Source organism: Neopelma chrysocephalum, unplaced genomic scaffold (genome assembly GCF_003984885.1).
Source record: "Neopelma chrysocephalum unplaced genomic scaffold, ASM398488v2 Primary Assembly neopelma1_69, whole genome shotgun sequence".
Classification (NCBI taxonomy): Eukaryota; Metazoa; Chordata; class Aves; order Passeriformes; family Pipridae; genus Neopelma; species Neopelma chrysocephalum.
The window spans coordinates 7,716,863-7,727,926 of NW_020897729.1; the positions used below are offsets into that span (position 1 = coordinate 7,716,863).

The following is an 11,064-nucleotide window of genomic DNA, read 5'->3' on the forward strand; positions in this document are numbered from 1 at the left end:
TTGCCTTGTAGGCAGGGATCTTTTGAGAGAGAGTGAAATACCACCCACAGATTTTCCCTGTCAGGAGTCAAAGTGGTCCTTGCACAGAGAGCCAGGAGCTTTTTGCTGTCTCTGGGGGTGTTTCACCCTCCTGCTGAGCACCTAAGTCATGGAGAGATACTCTGCCCTGGATCGATCCGTGGCTGGGAGCTGGTCCCAGCCTGCATCCACCAGGTTAGATCGAGCAGAGAAAAGCAGGTCTTTGTTAAACTGACTCATTCCAGCAGCCCAAACCAGAGTGGTGATCCCTGCCAAGAGGGGAAGTGGGTGGTCACAGATCTCTGCTGACTGAACACATAAAATTGAGCGGTCGCTTTCCTTTAGAGACCAAATCCTTGTGCCGGCCTCGGGCTCCTGTGGGAAGGAGCTGTGCTTGGCAAGGGTGAGCACTTATCTGCTGGGATGGCTGGAGTGAGTGGGTAATACCCTCTGAGGCATCTGACATAGGAACAGAGAGGCAGGAATATAACTAACCACATATTTAGCAGGAGACACAGTCAAACAAATACGATTTGGGAACCACATCAGGCTGCTGCCGCGGGGATCGGTGGGTTTTCTGTGGTACTCACGGGAGGGATTATAAAAGTCTTTTGCAGATCTCCAGCACAAGCCGTTGCTCGTGGACCTCACTGTAGAAGAGGGTCAGAGGCTCAAGGTTATCTTTGGATCACACACTGGTTTCCATGTGATTGATGTGGATTCTGGGAACTCCTATGATATCTATATACCATCTCACGTGAGTACGCGAGGGAGTGCTGCTGCATGGGTAACGTGGGTCACCAGCAGGGTTTGGAGAGGCTCTTGGTGGCTCAGAAATGGTGACCAGCGATGGGTGTGACATCCTCCAGTGCTGTCCTCATTGATATCCACTTTTAAAGAGGACTCAAAGCTATCACATACTTCATCTTCATTATTTGCACAGGCTGTTTCTGTCCTTGTTCCCAAGCAGTCAGGTTTAAGGTTGCCATGTCCCACAGAAAGGGGAATCTATACACTGCATGGAGCAATAATGGAACTCTCTCTAGGGTTTTGTAGGGCTTATTTAAACTGTATCCATGTTGTTGGCCCAGGATTAACCAGTGTAGGAGAAACTGTGTCACTAAAGAACTCCAGGAACTGCTGAATCTGATCCAAGCATCAGATCCTCCTCTGTGAGATCTGGCAAGAGCATAGGGAGAAATAGCAGGGTAGTTTGGGATGGTTTTGTAATACCAGGGTAGTTTGGGATGGTTTTGTGTTGTCTTAGCTATGGAAGGGCAGACATGGGTGGAAAGTCACCGCAGCTGCCCTTGAGAGACTGATTGCTAAAAATTAGGAGTATTTCCTCCCTAGGGCTGCCTGTAAAATTCTGGGTTTATTTACCTTGATTTGAACAGGAGATGGATTCATTGACTCAGTCACTTATTTGTGTTCCAGCCAAGTGTCAGCCATCAGTCTTGGGGGCGTATATGTTGTGATCTGTCTGTAATTACTAAACCTGTTTATCCTTGCCATGTCAGACAGCTCTGATGGTAGGGTAAACATGACAGTTTATTCCCCTTCAAGCTTATCTCTGAAAGCCAGTGACTGTTTGGTGAATGGAGGGAGGGCTTTGTTCTCAAGTTGATTTGGGCTTTTTTTTTCCCCAAGGCTCTGCTCCCTTCCCCCTTCCCCTTTTCTCCATTCAATGTAATTCTGACTTTCAGGGTTTATTTTGCCTGCAGATTCAGGGCAATATTACTCCTCACGCCATTGTCATCCTGCCTAAAACAGATGGGATGGAGATGCTCGTGTGCTACGAGGATGAAGGTGTCTACGTGAACACCTACGGACGGATAACTAAAGATGTGGTGCTCCAGTGGGGAGAAATGCCTACTTCCGTGGGTAGGTCAACCCTTCCTCTTCACCTGCTTAAAATACAAGTGACAAGTAAGATGAGGAGTCGAGAATGCTGAGATGGAGTCATTTGGGCTTTTCTTATCAAAGGAGATTTCCCTCTGCCAGCTGTGAGATGCAGTTGCTTAATTTCTACAGTTTGGCCCTCCATAACAAAAGCAAGGGACTCCTTGAAGATTTGAGCTCTGGTTTGTCTTGAGTATGAGATAAGTATAAGATAATACAAGCTGTTGCACTGGTGGGATACTGTGTTGAGTGGAAGAGGGGTTGGATGTGGAGCTGGGAGCACCTGGGTTGCTCTTCTGGCTCTGCTGTTGCTCAGCTCCACAGCCAATGGAGGCAAACCACTGCCCAGCTCCTCGCTCCCCGAAATCTGAAGAAGTGATGCTTCTTCTGTTTAAATTGCTCAGCAATTTCTGGATGAAAAGTGCTCTGAGAAGGCTGCTGTCCCTGTGGGCACCTGCCCGGCCGTCAGAGCTCTGCCATTGATCCACACAGGCTTTGAGTAACAGCTGATGAGAGCTTTTCTGCGTAATATTTAACTCAACACAAGTTGTAACACTTGCCAAACGCTTCCTTTTGACAGCCTACATTCATTCCAATCAAATAATGGGCTGGGGAGAGAAAGCTATTGAAATCCGGTCAGTGGAGACAGGACATTTGGATGGAGTATTTATGCACAAGCGAGCTCAAAGGTTAAAGTTTCTATGTGAAAGAAATGATAAGGTAAGTCCACTTCAAAGCTTGTATCCGTGCTTTAAGCTGCAGGGTGCTTTTAGACTTTAAGTCTGGTTTATTTTGAGGTTAATAATTAATCCGAAGGTCCTGTTTAATAAGCAGTGCCCATAAACCTACTCCCAGTCTATTTTCTCCAGTGGATGGAGACCTCGGCCTGCAAGATCTCTTCCTCCTCTAGCTGAGATCTGCATTCCCTTGGCTTGACTTTCTCCAAGTTCTTTCATCTGAACATTAAACTGAGGCTGCCAAGTAAACTCTAAAAGTTGAGAAATGGCAACAGTGTGCAAGTGACCCTGATTTGAACTCTGATGCGGAAACATTTTGATGCATCTTAAGTTATTTTCTCCATGGAGCCTCATGTTTTTCTGTGGACAGCACTGATAAATACTGTTCTGGAGGGTCACCAGAGTTCCATGGCTGTCATGTAGATGACCCTTGCCGTGGGTGTTGCAAGTTGGGCATGAGGAGAAATTGCTGGAGAAAAAGGGCCTATTTGCATGGAAGAGATGGTTGAATGCCAACGTCTGTTTCTGCTGTTGGTGTTACCTCATCTCACAAGGTTTCACTGAGATAAATCAGGACCATGCAGCAGGGAGATCTTTCATAATGAACATGATCACGAAAGCAGTGAAGAAACCAATTGCTCTGTCCACAGAGCAGGGTATAACAATGTGCAGTAAATTACGTTTGACACCACAAACAGCTGCTGGTTATTTGAGCACTGCCCTGCCTGTGGCATGGAGTTACACTGGAACTCTGCAGGAAAACGTATCCTAACCTTGCAACTGAGTCAAGCTGTTCAAGAAGCTGAATTTAAGTTTAATTAAAGTGTAATTTAATTCTAAAAAAGCTAGAAAAAAACCCACCTTGGTCTTTCTAAAATACTGGAACCAACTGATCACTGATGGGTTTGAAATACTAAAACCAGATGTTTGTCTTTCTGGAGAACTGGTTAAATTGGTAAGATTAAGTAATTTTTAGTTTTAAAAAGGACAGAGGCTTCAGATTGTCCCCTTCAGTATTTGGAAATTATAACTTCTTATTTTTTAAGACTTCCCTTGGGATCAAATGTTGGTGGATCCTGCCAGAAGCACCAAAACCCATGTTCCCCATACAGAGTCTTCATATGTTTCTGTGCTTTGAACATATTGAAGGGAAGTAATTTTCCTGAGCTTTACTTTCAGGAACAGCTGAATTACTAGGACTAACTTTTCCAAAGAAAGCCATTTCAAACCGAGGCAGGTGTCAACCCAAATTGTGAATGTTTAGCGAGATCCAGACCAGTTTTATTAATTTTGCATAATAAATGGTGCAGTGGCAGTAAAACAGGATAAACTTGGTATTTTTAAGGTGTTTTAAACTTTGCTCTTTTTGGTAGTTATAGAGAGGGAGATTTATTTACTGCATTTACTAATAAGTGGTTCAGTTTGATCCCACTCTGCATGGGTTAGCTCCAGCCTCTCAATTCCATGGACATCAGAGAACCAGGCAATGGGTCTGTGTAAAATTTGTGCTGTCAGCTAGAGAAAAGGAGTGGGGAGGGAGGTTTAGGCAGAGGAAACCAATTGTGTGAGGCAGCTCCTGCTTTCCTCACTCACTGAATCAACAGAGGTTTTTAATAATAATAATAATAATAATAGTAATAAAAATAATAATAACTTTTTCCTTCCAAACAGGTATTTTTTGCATCGGTGAGATCCGGAGGAAGCAGCCAAGTGTTTTTCATGACCCTCAACAGAAACTCCATGATGAACTGGTAACAGAGGAGCACTTGGCACTCACCGCCATGGCATTATTTCTAATTTAAAGGACATTAAACACGTGGACTAACACTGTAGAGGCAGGTGTGGAGGGCGCCGAGGAACCCCCTCCCCACGCTCCCCCGGCGCCGCCAGCCCCGGGGCAGGGACTGCGGCCAGGGATGGACTTTCACGCTTGGACCACCCGAGGTCTCCTGATTACGCTGTGTTATAGTGGGTTATGAGTTTTCCTTTATTTTGTTTTATTTTATTTTTTAGTTTTACTTTTTCTTTGTCCCCTACTTTGTAAGAACGGGGAGAGAAAAACAGTGTCAAAAAGTCTGTTTTTAATTCTGTCTGCCTGCTAGCATCAAATATATAGTATGTTGTAAAGTTACCAATTAAATCTGGTGAGAGACAGCACAATAAATGTACCTTTTATCTTTGTGATGAAGGCCATAACCATATAGCTGGGTAATTTTAGAAATCTTTTGCCTTCACCAACATTTACATGTTGCTTTTGGCAGCAACGGCTTAACGGATTTTTAAAGAAGAGAAAAAGTAATAGGTTTTTTTCCCCTCTTTTGGGAAATGGATTTTAAATGGCTAAACTACTAGCCTTAGACTAATAAAAATCAGCTACCATTTTTGTCAAGTCTGTCAATCCATATTTCTATATGGATCTTCACATAATGGTGTGTCTTGGTAGGGACAGAGGTGCCATTTCTTGTTGCTCCGGAGGTGCCCTCCCGCCCCAGGGCTTGGCCGCGGGCGCTGGGACGGGGGATCGGAGGAGGAGAGGACGGCGGAGCGGTCGGAGGAGCCCCGTGCTCGCCCCCAAGGTGGGATTTGTGGCCGCAGACGGCTCCCAGGATGCCGTGGGCACTGGATCCCGATGCCGAAGCCGGCGCAAGCTGCGGGCACTCGTGCCCCTCAGCCCGGAGCCGGGCGCTGGCGTGTGGGAGCAGCCGGCACAGGGATGGGGACCACGAAACAAGCTGCCTGTCCCCCCACATTGCTGGATTGGGCTTGTAAAGAGCTTAAAAAAATATATATATGTGTGGTTTCTTCGGCCAAGGGTCTGAATCTACTTGTTTTCCACCCCCTCCACTCCCTAGGAATTACCCAACATACAGTGAAAGACAACATCTGTGCCGAACCGTGTGTGTGTGTTTAGTTCAGGTTGAATCGTGTCCTTATAAACTCTGCTCAGTTGATTTCCGTTTTCGGTGCGTATCTGGGGTTTTCTTTCTCAGTAGCTGCAAGCATGGCCGCCTGTGGTGTTGGGGTGTCGCATAACAAGGTCTGTGTTGCTGGTTTTAACCTACCTCGTTTCGGTTGGGGTTTGTTTTTTTGGTTTGGTTTCGTTTGTTTTTTTTCTGTTCCGCTGTCGATCACAGCGCTGTTACCTCCAGCGACATATAGAGAGCTTAACTGGCAATCTTGGTGTACTCAGTAACGATGGCTTTATTAAAAAATGATTAAATCAACAGGACTTGGTCAAACTTGAATCTTTATCAAGGGTGAGAGGCGATGTGGGGCGGCGGGGATGGGGTGGGATGGGCCATCCTCACCCGAAGCATCCCATGGGAAGGGTGTCACGGTTTGGTATTGCAGGGATTGTTGGCGGTGGACTTGCAGCAGGATGTGGGGTCCAGGGGAGCACAGGTGAGATGTGCTTTGTGGGTGCCTTCTTCAGGCACCCTCCTGCTGGGCCAGTGCAGCCTGCAGAGTGTAGGGATGTCCATAGGACCACAATACTGGTGTTCAAACCCCATGCAAGCTCCATCACAGACACTGATTGCCACCAGCTCTTTATATTTTCATTTTGGTTAAAATATAAATCAAGTAAAGCCCAGAGGTTTTATTATGTTGCAAACTGATAACTAGTTTTGGGGGTTTTTTTGGTCCCACTTCAAGTGACAAATACACAGCCTTGGATGATTATTTTTTTTAATGTAGGGTTTTGGGTACAGTGATGAAATAGAAGGAAATAATTGTGTTTAAACATAAGGTAGTTGTGTGAATGTATTTTTTAAAATCTTAGAATAATTTGAAACAAAAAATCACAAGAAACCAGTATTACCACAGTGTTGTGTACGGTGTGTGTGTGTATGGAGATACCACAGAGCAAACGTTTTTCTGGTGCCAACCACAATAAAACACAAAAAACTTCACCATTAAACCATGCCTTTTATGTTTGGGTAAATAAAACCTGGGGTGTTGGAGGACATGGAGGTAAAGGGGATTTTCAGAGTTCCCAGTCACTGTGCTCTTTGGCTGGAAACTCTCAGGAGAGCAACATTATGGAGCAGGATGAGTGCAGGGAGATGGGACGTGTGCCCTGTGCTGCTGCCCAGCACTCAGCAGTGGCCAAGGGATGTTTTGATGGACCATTACCACCTAAAAACTTCTGTTCTTCTACAAAATCAACCCATGATTACTATAATGACCTGCTTTCTCCTTCAGATATTCCTAGCTTTGATTTTATTGTCTTTTGCTTTAAGTAAAATACGCTTGTGGTTGATCAGTGCTCTCAGAAACTACTTAGTGTTTAAAGAAATAAAATCTGGGCCTCCTTTTGAAACTCTGTTTCTGGGAGTTTTTACGTGGGAAAGGAAATTTATTTGTTCAGCTGAGCAGTGCTGCAGGAGGAAAAAGCAGTAATGTCTGTGCATGCAGGAGTCACTTGAGCCTGTTGCAGATTGAGTTATTTACGAAGTTGCTGTGAAATGTTGCATGAACTTCAGGGATGAGTCGTGGCAAATGGAATAAAAGCCCCCAGAGCTGACACGAGGCTGTGTGAGGCCCCTGGTGACCCCCAGCACCCCAGGGAGGTGCTGAGTACCACTCCCAGGTGAAGGATGCTCAGAGGTAAGGCTGTAGCAGCTACTCATGGGAACTGCATGTTTTCAAACCTGTTTCAGAATTATTATCTGTGGGATTTTTTCTTGTTGCAAGATGGTTTGGAGGTTGATAGTGTGTATTTTGTGACATCTTTGTGACAGAAGGGGGATGGTCAAGGTGACCCTGGCCCCAGAGCTGGGCTGGTTGCTGGAAATGGTTGAAGTAGTTGTGCTGCACTTCCTTGTCTCCACATGAGCCCATGTAAGGTCCTTTTCTGCTCAGGCAATGATTTGATGCTGCGTAACTGGGGCCAGTGTGAGCATCGTGTCGGCCAGCAGTGACTGAACCTGCCTGTTCCCGAAGGTGTGGGGTGGACCTCCATTCCATACCCTGCCTGTGTCCAGGATAAGCCACCCACCAGGGCACAGCTCCTCAGAGGGGATCCAGCAGAGATGTCCTCAGCAGTAAGGATGTGGTTCCAGGTGTAGGATGCCTGTCACAACCACCGCTGCCCTGCGGTATCCGTGTCCTACCCTGTGTTCCCTGCAGAGCTGCCACTTCCCACTTCCCACCCAGCTGTTGTGACCTGCTGCAGAACAGCTTTGCTGGGTTTGCTTCCCAGTTTTTCTGTTCTGGGTGATGCTGCACCACCCAGAGCTGGGGGGTGGGAGAGGGCCCATTAACCTCCCCTGTTTTAATGCCACCTGATTTTGCTGGGAGGGTACAAGGCCACCACTCCGGTATCTTTACAGCAGTGCTGTAAATGCACCAAATTCTCTCTCCTAAATGTGTACTATCAGACTGAAGCCACCATCCTGTGAGTGGCCCCAGCACCAGTGCCTGCCCTGGATGCTATGCTTAAAGAGAGGAAAAACGGATGTATATCATCATCTTTCTATGCCAGCTGATGTGCTGCATCAGTCTGCTCTTACCTGGAGAGCCAGAGATTTATGGACTCGATCTTCCTTTTCTTCTTTCTGGTTTTGTTTCAGTTAATGGCGTAGTTTTACTTTTTTTTAACATCAAAGCTATCTCTGAGTGACCCAGAGGCAGTAAAATAGGTGTGCAAATTACCCCGGCCACAGAGAAAGCCTCACTGTCCTGCAATCTTTAAATTCCTTCCACTGAGGTGACAAGCATGTTCAGCTGCTCAAAAGCAAAGCCCAACCATAAACTTTAGCCCATTGCTTTTATCACAGAGCATTAGATTATCAGCAACACCAGTTACACTGGACACAACACAGAGTAGGCAATAAGCTGGCAATTCTGCCTAACCAACATACCCAGTTCTTACACTTTATTATTTAAGTAAAGCATCAGCAATAATGCAGGCACTGTTGTTTGCCCATCACTGAACCACTGCCTGGCCAGGCTCACCAGCCATGGAAGGGGCTGGTGTTGCTCTGAGCTGTGCTGTGACGCTCTCTGCACCCTCAGGGCTCAACCTGTGTGGTCACAGGTGACCTTGTGACCTTGTGTAGTCACAACCGACTGTCAGACGTGCAAGAGATTTGCTGGGCTGGTCATTCATCCTGGTGGAGCCTGGCCCAGTGCTCTGTCCTGTAGGAATGTTGTTCTTCTGTTTTCTAAGCTATCAGTCAGCCCCTTTGGGAAGTGACCACTGTGGGAGGCAGATTTACACACGGCCCTTTTCCACCTGTGAGCCTCAGGATGAGCCTCGAGCTAATCAGCACATCCACATCAGCCCCCTGTTCAGAAAAACACAGGGTCTGGAGTCCTGGTGCCACTGAGAGCAAAATATGTGCTTGAATTGCCCAGAGCCAGGCTGTGGAAGAGTGTGGCACAGCTCAGCTGGCATCAGCTCACAGGGAGAGGTGGCACTGGCTCAGAGCATCCATCCTGGGGGGGGCTGTAAGAGGGGATGGGAGAATCCTGGGATAACTTCATCCCTTTTGCCAGCAGATCTGGTCGAGGGATACATGTGGCTCTGGGGCTTCCAGCCTTTGGCATCTGAAGTTTCCATGGAAGTTGCCAGGCCACTGCTGGGGAGGTGACTGATGCTCACCCACACCATCCCCCTGCTGCCCCAGCTGCTCCACACCCTCCCCCCAAGAAGTGGAATTACAGGAGGATTCAGCTGTGGAAGCAGCAGCAGGGAAGACATGGAAAGGCCACCCTGCTCTCTCATTTCAGTATGTGGATGCCCTTTCACCCCTCTAACTCCGGTAGGCTGGGAAAAGTAGAGGGGGAAGTAACACCCTCGCTTGGCCAGGCACCTGTGATGGGATGGGGATCCCAAACGGGTACATGGGGATCCTGGAGGGGAACATCAGTCCTGGCCAGGGATTTCACAGTGCCCAAGGGTTTCCGTTTGGGATCTTGGGTCAGGGCTCTCTTTTGTTTTCTGATTCAAGCTTGTTAAAAAGCCTGTTAATTGTCAAATCCTGACAGCCCCATTGTGGAGGCATTTAACTGCAGTGCAAAGAAATGGTGCTTGTAAATGCCTGGGTATCCACACACAGCGAGCAAACAAACACCATGGGCAAAGATCTCAGCTGGAAGGACAAATATTGGGGAAAACTAAAAAGCTCAGCCTCAGGCCCTTCCCCTCACAGCTACGCCAGCCCAAGAGGGGAATGCAGGTGCTGAGACTGGAATCAACACCTGCTTAATGCAATGAACTTTTCTCCTCCAGTTAAAGTTTTACTTTACTGGAGGAGCCCAGTGCAAAGATTAGTGGTCTTACACTCATCTTTGTTTTTTTATCTCTTGCTCTTCCTCTGCAGAGAGTACATTTTGTGCCTGTGTGAAGCCTGGATGGCTGAGAGCATCATCCAATGAGTCGCTGTAACTTGGCTGCTGGACCCATGAGGGGCTGGTCTGGGAGGTAATGGTTTTAATCAGCATTAATCACCTCCAGTCTGACTCAGACTTTGGCACGTCCCTACGGATGCCACCGTCTGCCCAGCCCTGCAGCTCCTCTCACTGACCATGTCAAGGACAGCACAGCCTGAGCCAGAGCGAGACCAGCTCAGACCAGCTTGTGCAGATGTGCAAAGTTCATGAAAACCAAGCCAAAGATATTTGGCAGCAGCAGGAGTATTTGCAGCATCGGCCATAGTTCACAGAACCAGCGATATCTGACAGCACAGCAATCAGCTGGTGGTGCTGAAAGGCTCAGTGTTCATGCTGTGGTGGGGTTTTTAATGAAAACCTCTGTTATTTTAATATTCTGGGTAATTTTGCTATGTTATATCTTCACATGCACATTCAGATGTCTCCTCTGACCGCTCAGGCTGCACGTACAGGTGTGTACTGGCACTACAGCTGGGTGCTGAGGGGCTCTGTGCATGCAGGTGTCTATGTATGGATACACAGAGAGGCCTCTATACATCTGTGTTTATATATGTTTGGCTGTGTATGTGATGCACACAAATAAATATATTTTAAAGCAGGTGCTAAGTGCTATCTAAATAAAACACTTAGTCATTTTCTATCTGCTTTGCTAACATATGCTGGAGAGGTTTCTTCTCCCTAACTCAGAAAGAGGTTTGTGATGTGGCACATACACCAGCACAGAAGCTGAGAAAAGTGTTGAGCATCTCAAAACAGGCTGTAGCGTGTTCCCAAGTCCCTGGTGTGTCACATTCCCGGCTGTTAAACCACGGGATAGCCCCAAACCAGCCCTGCAGCAGGATCATTTGAATTTCCCATGTCCACTCTATGCCTTTGTGGGTCTCCTGTTGTTTCGTGCATGTCCCCAGCCACAGGGATTGGTGGTGGCTGCCCTGAGCCGAGCAGTGGCCAAGTAACACATGGAAGGCTTGGGTTTCTCATTAACTCCAGAGCTCATATAGACCCATCT

At 47.1% G+C, this 11,064-nt stretch overlaps 1 protein-coding gene across 9 annotated transcripts in view; it reads left to right on the forward strand.

The window, feature by feature from the left end:
• TNIK (TRAF2 and NCK interacting kinase) overlaps window positions 1-5,881 on the forward strand; it is a 153,637-nt gene extending 147,756 nt beyond the window's left edge. For all 9 annotated transcript variants that reach the window (XM_027685582.1, XM_027685581.1, XM_027685589.1 and 6 more), the window contains 4 exons: window positions 626-775; window positions 1,743-1,902; window positions 2,501-2,640; window positions 4,329-5,881. In XM_027685582.1, the coding sequence (XP_027541383.1) occupies window positions 626-775; window positions 1,743-1,902; window positions 2,501-2,640; window positions 4,329-4,412 (534 nt within the window). In that variant the 3' untranslated portion in view covers window positions 4,413-5,881. The remainder of the gene's footprint in view (window positions 1-625; window positions 776-1,742; window positions 1,903-2,500; window positions 2,641-4,328) is intronic.
• The last annotated feature ends 5,183 nt before the right edge of the window (window positions 5,882-11,064 follow it).